This window comes from Rattus norvegicus, chromosome 6, assembly GCF_036323735.1.
Source record: "Rattus norvegicus strain BN/NHsdMcwi chromosome 6, GRCr8, whole genome shotgun sequence".
Lineage (NCBI taxonomy): Eukaryota > Metazoa > Chordata > Mammalia > Rodentia > Muridae > Rattus > Rattus norvegicus.
This window is the reverse complement of record NC_086024.1, coordinates 127,781,758-127,796,754: the sequence shown is the minus strand read 5'-3', so window position 1 is coordinate 127,796,754 and position 14,997 is coordinate 127,781,758. Positions and strand designations below refer to the sequence as shown.

The following is a 14,997-nucleotide window of genomic DNA, read 5'->3' as shown; positions in this document are numbered from 1 at the left end:
CAGCCCCGGGATGGCACCACCCACAGTGGGCTGGGCCCTCCCACAGTGATCACTAATTGAGAAAATGCCTTACAGCTGGATCTCATGGAGGCTTTTCCTCACCTGAGACACTCTCTGCGGTGACTCCAGCTTGTGTCAAGTTGACACACAAAACCAGCCAGTACTGGGGTCTTACTTTGCAGTCCAGATTGGCTTCAAGTTTATGATCCTCCTGTAAAAACCTCTTTAGTGCTGGGACTACAGTTGTATATCACCACACCTGGCATGCAATATAAATGTTGAAACAGAAATGTAAGGCTAAGGTAACAAAATGCAAAATTTCCGAGACCTGTAGGCCCGTGAAGTGCCGTACCCTGTTCTGCCCTTAGTGAGTCTGGGAATGCCGGATTCTGAAATGAATGTCTGCAAACAAGAGCTTGTACTTAAATTTATGTTCAGGAACTGTGCTGAAAACTATTTTATCTTTGTTTACCAGGTTAACTAGTCCCCACCAATTCCCTTCGAAAGAGTAATTCTAAGTCCCTATTACAGAGATAAGGAAACCCGGGGTTAGAGTTGAACGGTGCTATTCAGTCACACCATAACTAAATTTAAAAAGGTTCACAGGCAGGCTGGTGAGAGGCTCGGTGACTAGTAGCACTTGCCACCAAGCCTGGCAACCCATGTGTGACCCCCTCAGGACCCACTTGGTGGACGAAGAAAACTGACCCCCTAGGAGTTGTCCTCTGACCTTCACATCATGGCATGTACACACAAGAATGTAACAAGTACACGGTATTTTTAGTTTGAATATGACATACACCCCTCAATATCCTGATGTTGATGGGCTTTCCTGAAAGGTTTGAAGGCTCTATCGTAATCAATGGCTTAATCCCTTGGATCTGTAGTAATAGGAAATCACTGGGAGGTGAAGAACAGGAAGTCGGGGCCTCGTTGGAGGAGGTACTCGCTGAGCCTGAGTGTACCTGGGGGGGGGGGTGTTTTCCCCACCCACTTTTCCGCAGCACCCTCCTGTCTCCTGGCCACCGTGATTGTGAAGCGCTCTGCTCTGCCACACTATCCCCGAAGCACGATGGATAGCGTCAACCAAAGTAAGTCTTTCCCTCTTTACCCTGCTTCTGCTGGGATTCGGTCACAGCAACAATAAAAATGATGACTACAGCTGTGTATACATAGAGCGTGCCAAACTTGAACGATAATTAAGAATAACAAAATTAGAAATTAGACTTCGTGAATGTAGTAAACAAACCTTGAAAAAAAATGAAGTTACAGAACTGAAACTCAGGGCTGGAACACACGGAGAGGCCGTGGGTTTCATTCCCAGAAAACACACGCACACACGCACGCACGCACACACATCTTCTCACAGTAAAAATGGGGCCAGCAAAACATGAAAAACATACAGCTAAATGTATAATACCGTTGTCTTAGTTTGAAGCGATACTGTGACCATGGCAACTCCTATACAGGAAAACATTTCATTGGGTCTGGGTTACAATTCAGAGGTGTAGTCCATTGTCATCATGTCTGGAAGTGTGGCAGCACAGAGATGGGCGTGGTACTGGACAGGTAGCTGAGAGTTCTGACTCCATTTGGCAGACCGCAGAATGAGTGACATTGGGCCTGGCTTGAGCACTGGGAACCTCAGAGCCACCCTCAGTGACACACTTCCTCCAACAAGGTCACACCTCCTAGTAGTGCCACCATTAGCCTATGAGGCTACGGGGCCATTTTCATTCAAACCCCCATGGCCTCAAAGTCTGTTCAATCTTCCATAGTTGATGTTATGAGATTCAAGTTTTCATGTCCACAAAATGTTTGACGTCGCTCAGAACCCGAGTGCAACCTCTCATAACAATAAGTTGATTTTTTTCTCACTGTTAATTTTTCATTAGTAAATTTTTGTCGGCTTTAATGATGTTCAGGAAACCATCTCTAAGGACTTGTAGCTCACTGGTAGAGTGCCTCCCATGTATGAGACCCTGGCTTGGAGCCCTAGCATTTCAAAACAAAAACAACAAAGTAAAAAGAGAAAGCAACAGTAAGCACAAACCAGTGTTTCCATTTTATTTGACACCTAAGCAAATAATGTTTGTCATCCATCAGATGCACAGTCCAAAAAAAAAAAAAAAAAAAAAAAAAGGTGCAGAACGCCACAGACATACAGTTGTAAGATTAAATAGTTACAAGACGTTCAAACGGGCACCTTTTCTCATTTAAAGGAGCCGTGGCCTTTTCTGAAAGCATTTCGGATCTTGAGGTGCCGTTAATCGACATCGTGTATCTACTCGCCTTTGAAAAACTTCAGGTTGCTCATCACATACGCAGCTGGGATGAAAAAGGTGGCAAAAAACACGACAATTCCAACAACCGATTCCTGGAAAAGAAGAAAAAAAGTAACATTAATGAGTATGACCCACTGTCTAATAAAATGGCTTATGGACAAAGGTTCGTGGAGGTTAGCAGTAGAACGCCGGCTTTGCGGGCTTTTATGCACAAAACTCTGGGTGCGTTTACTCTTCCTCATGCGCACAGCTAAAGATCTTTCTCGAAGGATGGAGAGATGGCTCATGTGCTAAAACCTTCTACAGCTCTTGCAGAGAACCTAACTTGGTTCCCAGAATCCATGTCAGGCAGGTCATAACTGTAGCTCCAGATCCAACACCTCTGGGCTCTTCAGATACCTGCACTTCGGCGCACACATGCACAAAAGTATTCTGGGAATTTGTCACGTGACCTTAAAAAAAAGCAGCCTTTGGTCCTGGCAATGTATTCCATTCGTACTCAACTGAATTTTCAGAAAACTCAATTTCTTTCAATAGTTGCCAATTTCTGACGTCTAGATTCTGGTAGCTCGAAGATGTCTAGTGTCCCGATCGTTTTTTAGAGAAAATGCTATGGCTCGGCCACAAGACAGGTAAATGACCCTGGAACGAACCAAGGATCCTGCACCTCCATGCTCATAAAGGAGGGCCAGGTCCTACCTGGGACTCACCCTCACTCTGAGCCCCCATCCAAAGTAAACCCACAACTGAAGTTGCCAACACACACTACAACACACACGCCACACCTAACACACACACCACACACCACACACCACACACTCCCCAATCCCCACCCACTTGGACCGTTAGGCGGACTCTACCTCACCGTGGGTGTCAGGACTTGGTTTTGTGGGCTTTCTGAGTGGCTGAGGCGGCCTGAGTGGCCAGGCTTCGAGAACAGGACTACACGGTGTCGGAGGAGGGAAGAGCAGAACTGCAGCAAGCGAGACATCACAGGTCAGAAAAGGGCCACCGAGGAAGAGCAAATGGGAGACCACCAGAGTCGAAGGCCGTTGGTAAAGTGTGCTCGAGGAGAGGGCGAGCAGCTGGTTTGAGCATGCGCACCAACCACTCGGGCCCTTTGAATGGAATTTGCGCTCTTACCCCACCCTGCTCCTCAGCTGTAAATGCTGCGCCCTATCACACTCTACATGCTTCCCGCCCCTGTCCCCACAAGTCCAGCTACCTGCCCTCTCCCAAAGTCTTTACCAAACCTATTCGGCCCCCAAAGCCACACTCAGGGTCTTCTGATTTTCTTCTCCTAAGGTAAGGTGAAGGACCTATTGGCTGCCAACATCTATAGGTGTTGCTCAGTATCCCACTAATTTCAGTTAATAGCAGATATCATACCATTTTTACTCTGCTCTATAATATTAATTAAAATTTCCATAGATCGTCCTCCTGGTATTTTTTAAACTCCATTTTCTATTTGTTTTTGTGGTCCTGAAGCTCCATGTATATTTCCATAGTAACTGAGCTAAACCATTGTAACTCATCCTTTTATAAACACACACACATACATACATACCACACATACGTGCGTATATTTTAGCATTGCTTTACTTGGTCGTAACTCTCCTTCCCTACATGTAAATTAATTCTTAACAATGAAAACAAACAAAAAAGAAAAGTCATGCATAGTGGACCACATCTATCATTCCAGCATTAGTTTGAAAGTCGGGGGGATTTGGAGGTCAAGACCATGCATGTTAGGCTGTAGAGCAGGAGGCCAGCCTGTGGCAAGGAAAGAAAGGAGGAAAAATAGGAGAGGGCGAGAAGGGAATGAGGGAGGAAAGGGAACAAAGGAACTAAAAGAGGAATGAGAGTCAAGACTAATAACAAATTTTTCAACCCGGCAGTGATTGGAACACACCTTCAATCCCGAGAGAGAGGAAGGTGGGTTTCTGAATTCGAGGCTAGCCTAATCTACTGAGCAAGTTCGAGGACACAGAGAAACCCTGTCTCAAAAATAAACAAGAAAATAGTAATAATAATAATAATAATAAAAAATTATTTTTAAATTAAAAGAACAAATTTTTATAATATGAGGTCGATGTTAAAAATATTCATGATACAGAGAATCTGGGCCCAGAAGAGAGGGAAATTACCAACCACTGACAACCACTGAATTTATATCCCTCAATGGAAAAATACAATAGGTTGTAAGTTTTGAAATTTAATATTATAAATATTTTTCTGGGATAATAAATGACTTGTTTGGGGAGTAGAAAGTGGGGATAATAAATGACTTGTTCGGGGAGTAGAAAGTGTATTGTGCCACTCCATACATGTTTAGGAGGGGTTGAAACTGTAAGGCATATGGGTACATCACAATCATATCAGGAAAACCAGGCTAATAACAGCAGACCAAGGGCAGGATGTGATCCCCTCCTCTGCACCTCATAAAGAAGTCAACATCTCAGACTGAAAGGGTGATGGCTCTACCACCCTGTCATGTGATCACCAGTGTGTGGCAAGGAACAGACAAGAAGAGACGTCATCCGGCCTTCATCTCCACTGTTGATAGGCCTACTCACATTGCCCTCTACCGTTCCTCCAGGGTTCCCTTCAGTCATTCATTTATCTGGATCTGGTTCTGTCCTTTCATCTCTGTAGCTGACCTCAACTCTGTAGCTCACTTTGACCCTTCAGCCACAACAGCTTCTCCAGGTTGGTTTGTTTAGCTATACCCCCCATGCCCTCCCCACGTGCATGTGTGCACAACACACACACACACACACACACACACACACACACACAACCCAGCAAGTGGGGGGGGGGTCTTCCTGCATTTCTGTCAATGAAAACTCTTGACCCTTTGTAGTCATCCTGTAATGTACATACATACATACATACATACATACATACATACATACATACATACATACATAGGTACACAGGTGACGGACAAATAGTATGGTGTGTAATGTGTGATCTGAGAGTTAATATTAGTAATTGAAGTTGGGATAAAAGAATGTGTATTTACCTGGGACTAGGCTATCAAGGAAAATAGGGGCATCTGGCAAATTGGTCCCAATGAGGCCACCATACTGTGTATAGTTTGAATGCTTGGCCATAGGAAATGACACTATTAGGAGATGTAGCCTTATTGGAGGAGGTGTGGCCTTTTGGGAGAAAGTATGTTACTTTGGGGGTCAGCTTTGAGGTCCTATGCTCAACCTCTACCCAGTGTGGAGAGACCTGTCTCCCAGCTGCCTGCAGAAGAAAATCTTCTTCTACCTGCCTTTGGATGAAGATGTAGAACTCTGGCTCCAATGGCACCATGTCTGCCTGCATGCTGCCAGGCTTCCTGCCAGGATGATAATGGACTGAGCCTCTGAAACTGTAAGCCAGGTCCAATGAAATGGTCTATAACAGTTGCCTTAGAGGGGTTGGGGATTTAGCTCAGTGGTAGAGCGCTTGCCTAGGAAGCGCAAGGCCCTGGGTTCGGTCCCCAGCTCCGGGGGAAAAAAAAAAAAAAAAAAAAGAGTTGCCTTAGTCATGGTGTCTCTTCACAACAATGAAACCCTAACTAAGACACCACTCAAATTTATTGTAAACAGTAAATTCTGACATTGTAGAAAAACACAGGCATGTTCACCTATGTTTCTGATATAATGAGCTTACAAGAATTCTCAATTCAAAATCATTATACCTTGGAATTTTTCAATTAAAAAAAATTATTCTGGGGTTGGGGATTTAGCTCAGTGGTAGAGCGCTTGCCTAGGAAGCGCAAGGCTCTGGGTTCGGTCCCCAGCCCCCCAGCTCCGAAAAAAAGAACAAAAAAAAAAAAAAAGCCCAGCCAAAAAAAATTATTCTTTTTTATAACTCGTGTGTGTGTGTGTGTGTGTGTGTGTGTGTGTGTCCATTGGAGCTGGAGTTATAGGAGGTTGTGACTTCCCATCGCATTCCACAATGGGTGCTAGGAACCAAACTGGTCCTCTGAAAGAGCAATGTGTGCTTGTAACCAATGGGCCATGTCCTCACTCCATGAATTTTTTTAAGTCATTATTCCTTGGTTTTCTAGCAACTACTAAGCTAATGTAATGTGTTTAGTCAGTGTTTTATTGTGTGATAGACACAGCAATACTGTGGTGACCTTGGCAACTCTTATAAAGGAAAGCATTTAATTGCAGCTGGTTTACAATTCAAAGGTTTAGGAATTCTTGGAAGGAAGCATGGCAGCATTCACGCTGACATGACTTGACCCTGGAGTTCTGCATCCAGATGGATGTGAATATATATATATCTACATATATATATATATGAATTCATATATATATATATTCTTTCATTCATATAAATTAGCAATAGATTAAGCATTTCAAGCTGGATCTTACTTTAACTCTAAGGGATGGTTGCCCACTTTTCTCTGCTTTTCTGTTCTTAATCTAAGATTCCTATTAGATGGCTTCTTGGCTCTTCTTGGCGAGTCATCTGTGGTTTTTAATTATTCTCTCACTCTTCCTTTTTCTTCCCTTTTTCAGCACTTAGCAGAATTTCCATGCCTTTTCCCTCTAGTCCTTTCTCTTGAATCTTTCACCTTAAGATCATGAATACCTCAGTAGCAGAGTGCTTGCCTAAATTAACATTTTTAAAGTTCTTTTCTTTTCCATTTTTTAAGAGTTACCTGTTAGTATTTTACAGATGCACCATCGCCTCCAATTTCCCTCTGAATGTTAATTTAATGTTTGAATATTCTCCTCTGTTCAGTTTCATGGTTATGTTTCCTCTAGGGTGAACTCTGTTCCTTTTGGCTCTGTGGGCTTTCTCCAGCTATGCAATGATTCTTGGCTGTCCATTCATGGCTATGAATAAGGTGAACTACTCTATTGGTATCTTATACCAACAGATCATAGACTGGGTGCCTAATAAATAAAACAAATTCAGTTCCCCCAGCTCTAGAAAGCACCATTACTGGCCTATGTGGGTCTCATGTAGGATATATACCAAACAAAAACGTCTACTTTTCTTTTGAAACAGGGTCTTCATATATAGTGTTCAGGCCAATCTCAAACTCATAATCCTAATGCCTCAGTCAGCAAAGGCCTGGGGTTAAAGGAATGTGCCATCATATCTAACAAGACTGCTAGTCTTAAAGTAAAGAAAAGCTAAAAACTGAGTATTTATATTTCCATAATCATGAAAATCAACACAAGCAGCTACTGTATAGGCAGAATAGACAGAACAAAGATGCAGGTCCTTTGTATGGGAAATCTGAACTGTTTTACTTCTACATCTGCAGAAGGAAGAGACCTAGGCATACCCACGTCTTACAAGTGTCTAAGCTTATTATACCCATCCCCAGCAGAGATCTTATTATGCTGACATAGCTGAATGTTGGTATAATGATCCTCAAGGACAAGGTTCCTTCAGATTCCTCAGCATCTTGGTGGTGGTTGGACTTCTGCCTGTGTGGAGATCCTTGTTTTTCTGCCCACTTTATCTCAAGAAGTGTAAGAGGGAGTCCTGTACCTTGCCCATTTTATTTGTTCTTTGCAGCCTGCTTGTAGCTACAGACAGGACTACTGGTTCACTTTATCACTAGGAAGACTGAGAAAGAGATGGTGTTGGTGTCTGGAGATGACTTTTCTGTGACTGGGATGCAAGCACCTGCTATGCTCATCTCCCAGGTTCTTCCTTAATGGAACAAGGTCTCTCCCATGAGAAGCTCTTAAAAGGACCAATTGAGTTTGAAAGAGAAGAGACTTATTTGCATGAATGGTTCTCTCTCTCTCTCTCTCTCTCTCTCTCTCTCTCTCTCTCTCTCTCTGTGTGTGTGTGTGTGTGTGTGTGTGTATCTGTGTGTGTGTTTGTGTGTGTGTGTGTGTATGAGAGAGAGAGAATGAGAGAGAGAGAGGGAGAGAGAGAGACGTTTATATGTGTGTGAACAAATTGCCAGGTTCCTCAATCCCCTTCCCCTACTTCTGGACTACATGCTCAAAGGAAGTCTTCCTGCCCTGGAGAATAAATCTATACCCTCAGGATGAGACTGTAAATGAACATGAGGGGGAATATGGCACATTGGAAGATCGCAAAGCATAGTAACGCAGAATAGCAGGAGTGGACATGGAGCGAAATTGGTAGGGGGGTGCAGAGAAGACCGAGAACCGTCAGGCTCTGGGACAGCAAGGGAGCTCAGTAGTAGCAGGATGCATCCTGGACTCAGGGCTGCTGGACCATTCCTGGAGCCATGTTGATGGATGCCCACAAGCACTGCCCTATTCAGGGACTGTGACTTGCACCCATGGCATCCAACAATAATGAGCACCCAGCTAGTCCTCTCTTGACTCTCTCCATCTTTTACCCACCATCACCACAGGCCTCGGGGAAAGTGAGAGGAGAAGGAGGGCAGGAAGAGAGGTGCTGCTGAAGAAGGCACACTCATTCCAGGAAAGAGAGAGGGAGGCTTTGAGGGATAATTTACATACACATGTGTCTTAGTTAGGGGTTTACTGCTGTGGAGAGACACCATGACCAAGGTAAATCTTATAAAGGACAACATTGAATTGGAGCTGGCTTACAGGTTCAGAGGTTCAGTCCATTATCATCATGGCAGGGACATGGCAGCATCCAGGCAGGCATGGTGCAGGAGGAGCTGAGAGTTCTACATCTTCATCTGAAGGCTGCTAACAGAATACTGACTTCCAGGCAGCAAGGATGAGGGTCTTAAAGCCCACACCCACAGTGAGTGACACACCCACTTCAACAGGGTCACACCTTCTAATAGTGCCACTCTTTGGGCTGAGCATATACAGATCATCACAACATGCCTTAATTAAGAGGTTGGACTGCAGAGATGCCCCAGCATTTAAAAGCGCTGGCTGCTCCTGGGTTGGACTCCCAGCACCTACCAAGCAGCTTACAATCATCTGTAGCTCTAGCTCAAGGAGATTTTACCCCCTCTTCAGGCATCCTCAAGTACTGCACACACATGTGGTACACAGACGTGGAGACGAAGTAAGCACCATACACATAAAATTTAAAAAATATGTTTTTTAAACCCTACATTTTTAAGGTCTGTATATTGAACAAACCGATACTAAAGCTGTTGCTTCTGGTTTGGCTTAGTTAGAGCCTTCCAAAGACTGTAACTTAGTTTGTATTGTAGCACGCTTATGTGCAGAGGTGAGTGGGTATGGTGGTTTGAATAAAAATGGCCCCCATAGGTCCCTAGGGAATGCCACTGTAAGGAAGTGTGGCCTTGTTGGAGTGGTTGTGGCTTTGTTGGAGGAAGTGTGTCGCTGGGAATGGTCTTTTAGGTCTGAGAAGCCCAAACCAGGCTTAGTGGCTCTCAGTCTCTTCCTGCTACCTGCCAACCCAGATGTAGAACTCTCAGCACCATGTCTACTTATGTGACACCATGCTTCCTGCTGTAATGACAATGGACTGAACCTCTGACCTACAAGCCAACTCCAGTTAAGAGTTTTTCTTTATAAGAATTGCCATGGTCATGGTGTCTCTTCATAGCAATAGACACCTCAACTGAGACAGTAGGTAAAGCAAAGCAAAGGAGATAGTGGAACCCTGGACACGCCAAGGTAGCTTTACATTTAGTTGTTAGAGTCTTCAGCAACAAATAATAATAAAGATGGGCCAAAGATTCTAGGAGAGGTTTTATAGGTTTATGAACCCAAGAGAAAGCCCTAGCCCTGAGACTAACACGTGGTTCCAGGAAAACGATAACGTGCTGCTACAGAGAAAACCCAGGCTGAGAAAGATTGTAAAGGGGGCAATATTTGCCATAGCTGTGGCAAGCCAAGACACTGGAAAAGAACTGGGTGTTTTGCCTGCATATATGTCTGTGCCTGAGAAGGACAGAAAAGAGCATCAAATCCCTAGGAATTGGAATTGCTGATGGTTGTGAGCCATGTGGGTGCTGGGAATTGAACCCAGGTCCTTTCGAAAGAGCAGCCAGTGCTCTTAACCACTGGACCATCTCTCCAGCCCCACTCCTTATGCCCTTAAAGATATCTTCTGTTCTGACATAAGCCAGCTGGAGCTAGGTTTCAAGAAGTATCTTAATGAAAAGTCTCTTGAGATTACCATAGTTATTAGGGTCAAAGCTTGGGCCCCATTAACCCTAACAAGGTAGGCTTGCCCACCTGGTCTCAACAGGCCAATTGAAACAAAAGGTAAGAAAAGTTTATTCAAGAGGAATAAGGTCAAGCACCAATGACACCATAATCCTTCAGGGTCTTGACTTAGGCTTAAGCTTAAATAGAGAGTAAGATGTATGCAGTCCTGGTGATAGTCCTGCCTATCACTAAAGTATCAATCTCTCATTTCGCAAAAGGTGATCTGAAAAGTTATCAGAACTGTGTGAAATCTCTGCTGGAAAGACAAGTTCTTTCTCTAAGCACGAAATTCATGGGAAATTCCAATTATTTGTGATTGGTTGTTTTAATAATTTGATATCAAAAGAGAAGGCACAAGTGTCTCCTTTTAGAATACCATCTGCTACCAGGATTGTTACACTAGTCAAGTTGTTTGTTTCATTGTTGTTGTTGTTATCATTGGAGTATTACTCCATTTTTACGTATGTGTATGTATATCTTTTAGTTACATTTTTACTGGTGTGAAAAGACATCATGAGCAAAACAATTTATAGAAGAGAGAGTTTATTGGAGCATATAGTCTCAGGGGGTGAGACCATGACCAGCACGGCAGCAGACAGGCAGGCATGGTGTTGGAGCAGTAACCGAGAGCTCAAAACTTGAGACAACACCAGGAGGGAGAGATGGAGCACATTGACTGGAAATTGAAGTAGAAACTGTTTTTGTTAGAGACCCAGTTGTGTCATGTGATGTTTTTCTGGAAACTGTCTTTAAAAAGATGTTTTGCTGAAGCAGACACGTGAGAGAATGTTTTACTGAGAACAGACACGTGGTGTTTTTCTGGAAGCTGTCTTGTGAAAGCACATGTGATGCTATGCTAGAGTGGACACTTGATTTTTGGAAATGGTAAAGTATAATCCAACAGACAGCGGACGATGCTCTGCCATTGGTTTGCCTTGCTACTCTTTGCTGGTCTTCATTGGGCTTTGCTGATGACATTGGTTTGCCTTGCTTTCTTGGCTGATCATTGCTTGTTATGACTTTGTAGAGAGAAGAGTACCAAAGAACGTGTGGTATTCCAGTAGCTTCTTGCTGCTTTCATGGACTCGTGATGATCGGTGGATCATCACAGTTTCTTCTGGATGGAGCTACTGCTGCTGATTCATGTTTGGTGTTTTGCTAGTGAACTGGACTACATACAAAAAAAGATTGGAATTGAGGTTGGGGATTTAGCTCAGTGGTACAGCGCTTGCCTAGGAAGCGCAAGGCCCTGGGTTCGGTCCCCAGCTCCGGAAAAAAAAAAAAAAAAAAAGAACAAAAAAAAAAAAAATTGGAATTACCCCCAAGGGACTACTTCTAAACAGGTCCACATTCCTCATGTCCTATTAGCCATTTTCCTCCCCTACATTTGGCTAATGGGCTATAAAGAAGGTTGAAGCATTTACAAACCCTTATTACAGTAGGTTTTTTAAAAATATAGGCCTACAGGAAATGGTTTCAAAACTTCAAAGCCTGCCCACGGTGACACATCTTCTCTTGCAAAGTCACATCTCCCAGTCCTTCCCAAACAGTTCCACCAACTAAGGACTAAGAATTTAAATATATAAGCCAGTGAGGACCACTCTACCCAAACCACCACTACGTATTTTTTATTATTTTTTAACATTTTATTTTTATCTATTATATTTATATATTATTCATTTTTGTGTACTATCTATATACCTATATAGATATATGAATATATTGATATATGTTTTTATATATGTATGTATATGCTACACACACATGTACCAAGACAAGAGTCTTGCTATGTAGACCAGGCTGGCCTCACTCACTTGATTCTCCTTCTTTAGTTTCTAGAGTAGCTGGTAATGCAGGCAGGCGCCATGATGTCCAGCCATTTTACTTTTGGGTTAGTTTGTTTGTTTTGAAGGTGATATGTATGTCATGGCCCCTGCATGGAGATCAGAAGGACAACTTGCAGGAGTCTGTTCTGTTCTGTAGACTCAGGTAAAGGTTAGGCTCGGCAGAAAGTACTGAATCATCTCCCCAGTTCCCATTTTTTACTTTTACTTATTTATGTCAGTTCTATGGGAATTTTGTACAATGTATTTCCATCTTACATATTTCCCTCCCCGACTCCTCTCAGATTCACCCCCTTTCCCTACCTGCTAACTTTGCGTCTTTTGTTTTAAACCCATCAGGTCCACTTTGTGCTGCCCATATAGTCTTGGATGTGTTGTGGCCTTTCACTGGAACATGATCAGCTTAAGAGTGGTTACACTCAGGGCTGGGGATTTAGCTCAGTGGTAGAGCGCTTACCTAGGAAGCGCAAGGCCCTGGGTTCGGTCCCCAGCTCCGGAAAAAAAAAAAAAAAAAAGAGTGGTTACACTCTTAGAGAAAACTGACTCACCCTCTCCAGAAAGCACCTGCTGGGATTTTCAGGTTCTTGTAGTAAAAAAACGAAGGAAAGAAAAGGCCTCCGTGGTGGTCTGACTACAAAGGAAAACTAACACACGAATTCTCTTCAGGAATGAAGATTAGAATGAAAGGCTCTCAAGGCCACGAGCACTTCTCAGAGTGGGAAGAAGAGCATTAGGAACAATTCAGTATATGGGGAAGTCTAAATTTGATGGAGCCTTGAAGGGAAGTTGGAGGAGGGGGAGGAAGAGGGAGACAGAGAAATGGACCACCATGGGTGGGTCCAAGTGAAGGGATGGGATAGCGGAACAGCTTCAGAAAGCAACCTAAAGAACACCCCGAGTTCCTCATGGCGAGTCTTGGATGAAGTCCCAGAGCAAAGGGAAAGTCTGTTCTAACCTGTATAACCTTTCAAGTGGAGCAGAAGTTTCCCATCACTTGGACAGGGCGCACAGAGAACCCAGGTACTGTAAACTGAGAGCTGTCAAGTCGCAGCCCAGATTCTGTCTTAGAGAGAGGGTGGCTGGGAAGTGTGACCTGATATGGCTTAGAGGTGGGAGGTTGGGTTATGTCCTGGAACAAGGAACTGGCCCAGAGATGAGTAAAACAGTGGTAGAAACAGATACAGTTTATTAAAAGAGAAAAACACTTTTTATATGTGAGGTGGGCCAGCTCTAAAGAAAGGTCAAAGGCTCAGAGGCCCCTGCCTAAACCTTGTGACCTTTTACAGTCATTTACATACGCTTCGCTTTTTCTGCGCATGCTTCGCTTACGGTCAGTTCTTCTGCACATGCTCTGTTTTGTTTTGTGTAGCCAGTCGGGGTGGTAGAGATCCCCTCTTCCTCTGTAATGGCCTCTGTCTTTCTAAAACTCACTTGTTTTTATGTGCACCTGTGTGGGGGTGCCCGTGGAGGCCGGAAGAGAGACTCAAATCCCCTGGAGCTAGAGTTAGAAGCAATTAGGAACCTCTTGAGGTGGGCACTGAGAACTGAACTTGTGTCCCCTGCAAGAAAAGTAAATATTCTCCAGCACTGAGCCATTTCTCCAGGCCCTGATTTTGAAGCCTCTCGGCCTCCGTCTCCATCCAGCTCTCCTTCCTCACCGATGCTGGGGCAGCAGCACGCACCAGCAGTCCCAGCTAATAAGGAGGATAAGGTAGAAGGATGCTTGAGCCCAGGAATTCAGAGCTATTGCTGCAATACAGTAGAGCCCAGTCTTTAAAAAGCAAACAACCAAAAAAGAAACAAAATGCAAACAACACCCTGAAACCGGGGAAGATCTTAATGCAGAGAAAGCTGGCTGAGTTCATCCCAATGCTGGGGAAGTTTGAAACGCAGCACAGCTGAGGGGAGAATCAATCATTTAAGCTTTCCTCTCTAACAGCAGACTTAAATGACTTTTTAACGGTGTCAGTAAATCTGACTCCAAATTCAGCCACAACACAATTAAGCCACCCACCCCCACCCCACCCCGGGAGATAAGCTCTTTTAGCTGCTCAAATTACAGGTACAGACAAGCCTTCCTCAGTTTAGTTTCTCTAAGTCACAAAAGCCCCGTACTGTCAAGTTAGGCCTCTACAATTTTCAATAAAGGGCTTAGTGGGCCTGGATTCAGTGTATTCCCAGTGACCCACAATGCAAGGCCTTCCTTCTGCAGTTATATAAAAGGGCATAATTAGAGCTGTAGCTCCACGTATACAAAGAATATGAAAGACTCCCTCACCCACTCACCTTCTTTAAATGTGATTTTTTTAAAAAAAAAAGTTCATTCTCTTAAAAAGCTGATGTTAGGCTTCGAGAAAATTATGTAACGACATTAACACTGTACTGCCTCATGTCCGAGTATCTTGAACTGTGGCCGCTAGAAAAGCACCTTTAATTTCTGCTCAAGGACCAAATGACTTTGAGGAACAAAGTGCCTCCCTTTGTCTCTGTTGGCGTCTGTCTTCTTCGCAAAGGCACGACCTCAAGGACAGAGAGGCTCAGATAAGCAAGCCGGAAGGGCAGACAGTTGCAAGAGTGGGGAGCATTCAAGTTATGTAACCGGTAGCATCAGTAACATACTTTTGAGTTGCAGGCGCGATGGTAATATAAAAAGACCCGACAGAAGCTGTGGTCCATTATTACAAGGAATCTCAAGGCAGAAGTGCCCTCAGGCAGTTTAAAAGACAATCTTGGTGTTCCATATTCTTTTTC

The 14,997-nt window shown here is 43.8% G+C and overlaps 1 protein-coding gene across 1 annotated transcript; it reads right to left on the bottom strand.

Annotated features, from left to right (window-relative positions):
• Positions 1-2,052: 2,052 nt before the first annotated feature.
• On the bottom strand, positions 2,053-3,376 carry Cox8c (cytochrome c oxidase subunit 8C). The gene is made up of 2 exons (NM_183055.2): positions 3,151-3,376; positions 2,053-2,377 (listed from the first exon to the last, which is right to left on the bottom strand). The coding sequence occupies exons 1-2, from the start codon at positions 3,274-3,276 to the stop codon at positions 2,285-2,287; spliced, it is 219 nt and encodes a 72-aa protein (NP_898878.1). The 5' UTR covers positions 3,277-3,376; the 3' UTR covers positions 2,053-2,284.
• Positions 3,377-14,997: the final 11,621 nt, after the last annotated feature.

What these genes read in the sequence shown, in the direction of transcription:
- Cox8c (NM_183055.2), bottom strand. Translation starts at nt 3,276, where the DNA reads ATGTCTCGCTTGCTGCAGTTCTGCTCTTCCCTCCTCCGACACCGTGTA. An exon ending in ACCAAGTCCTGACACCCACG is followed by an intron (nt 2,378 to 3,150) that starts GTGAGGTAGAGT and finishes CTTCTTTTCCAG; the next exon opens with GAATCGGTTGTTGGAATTGT.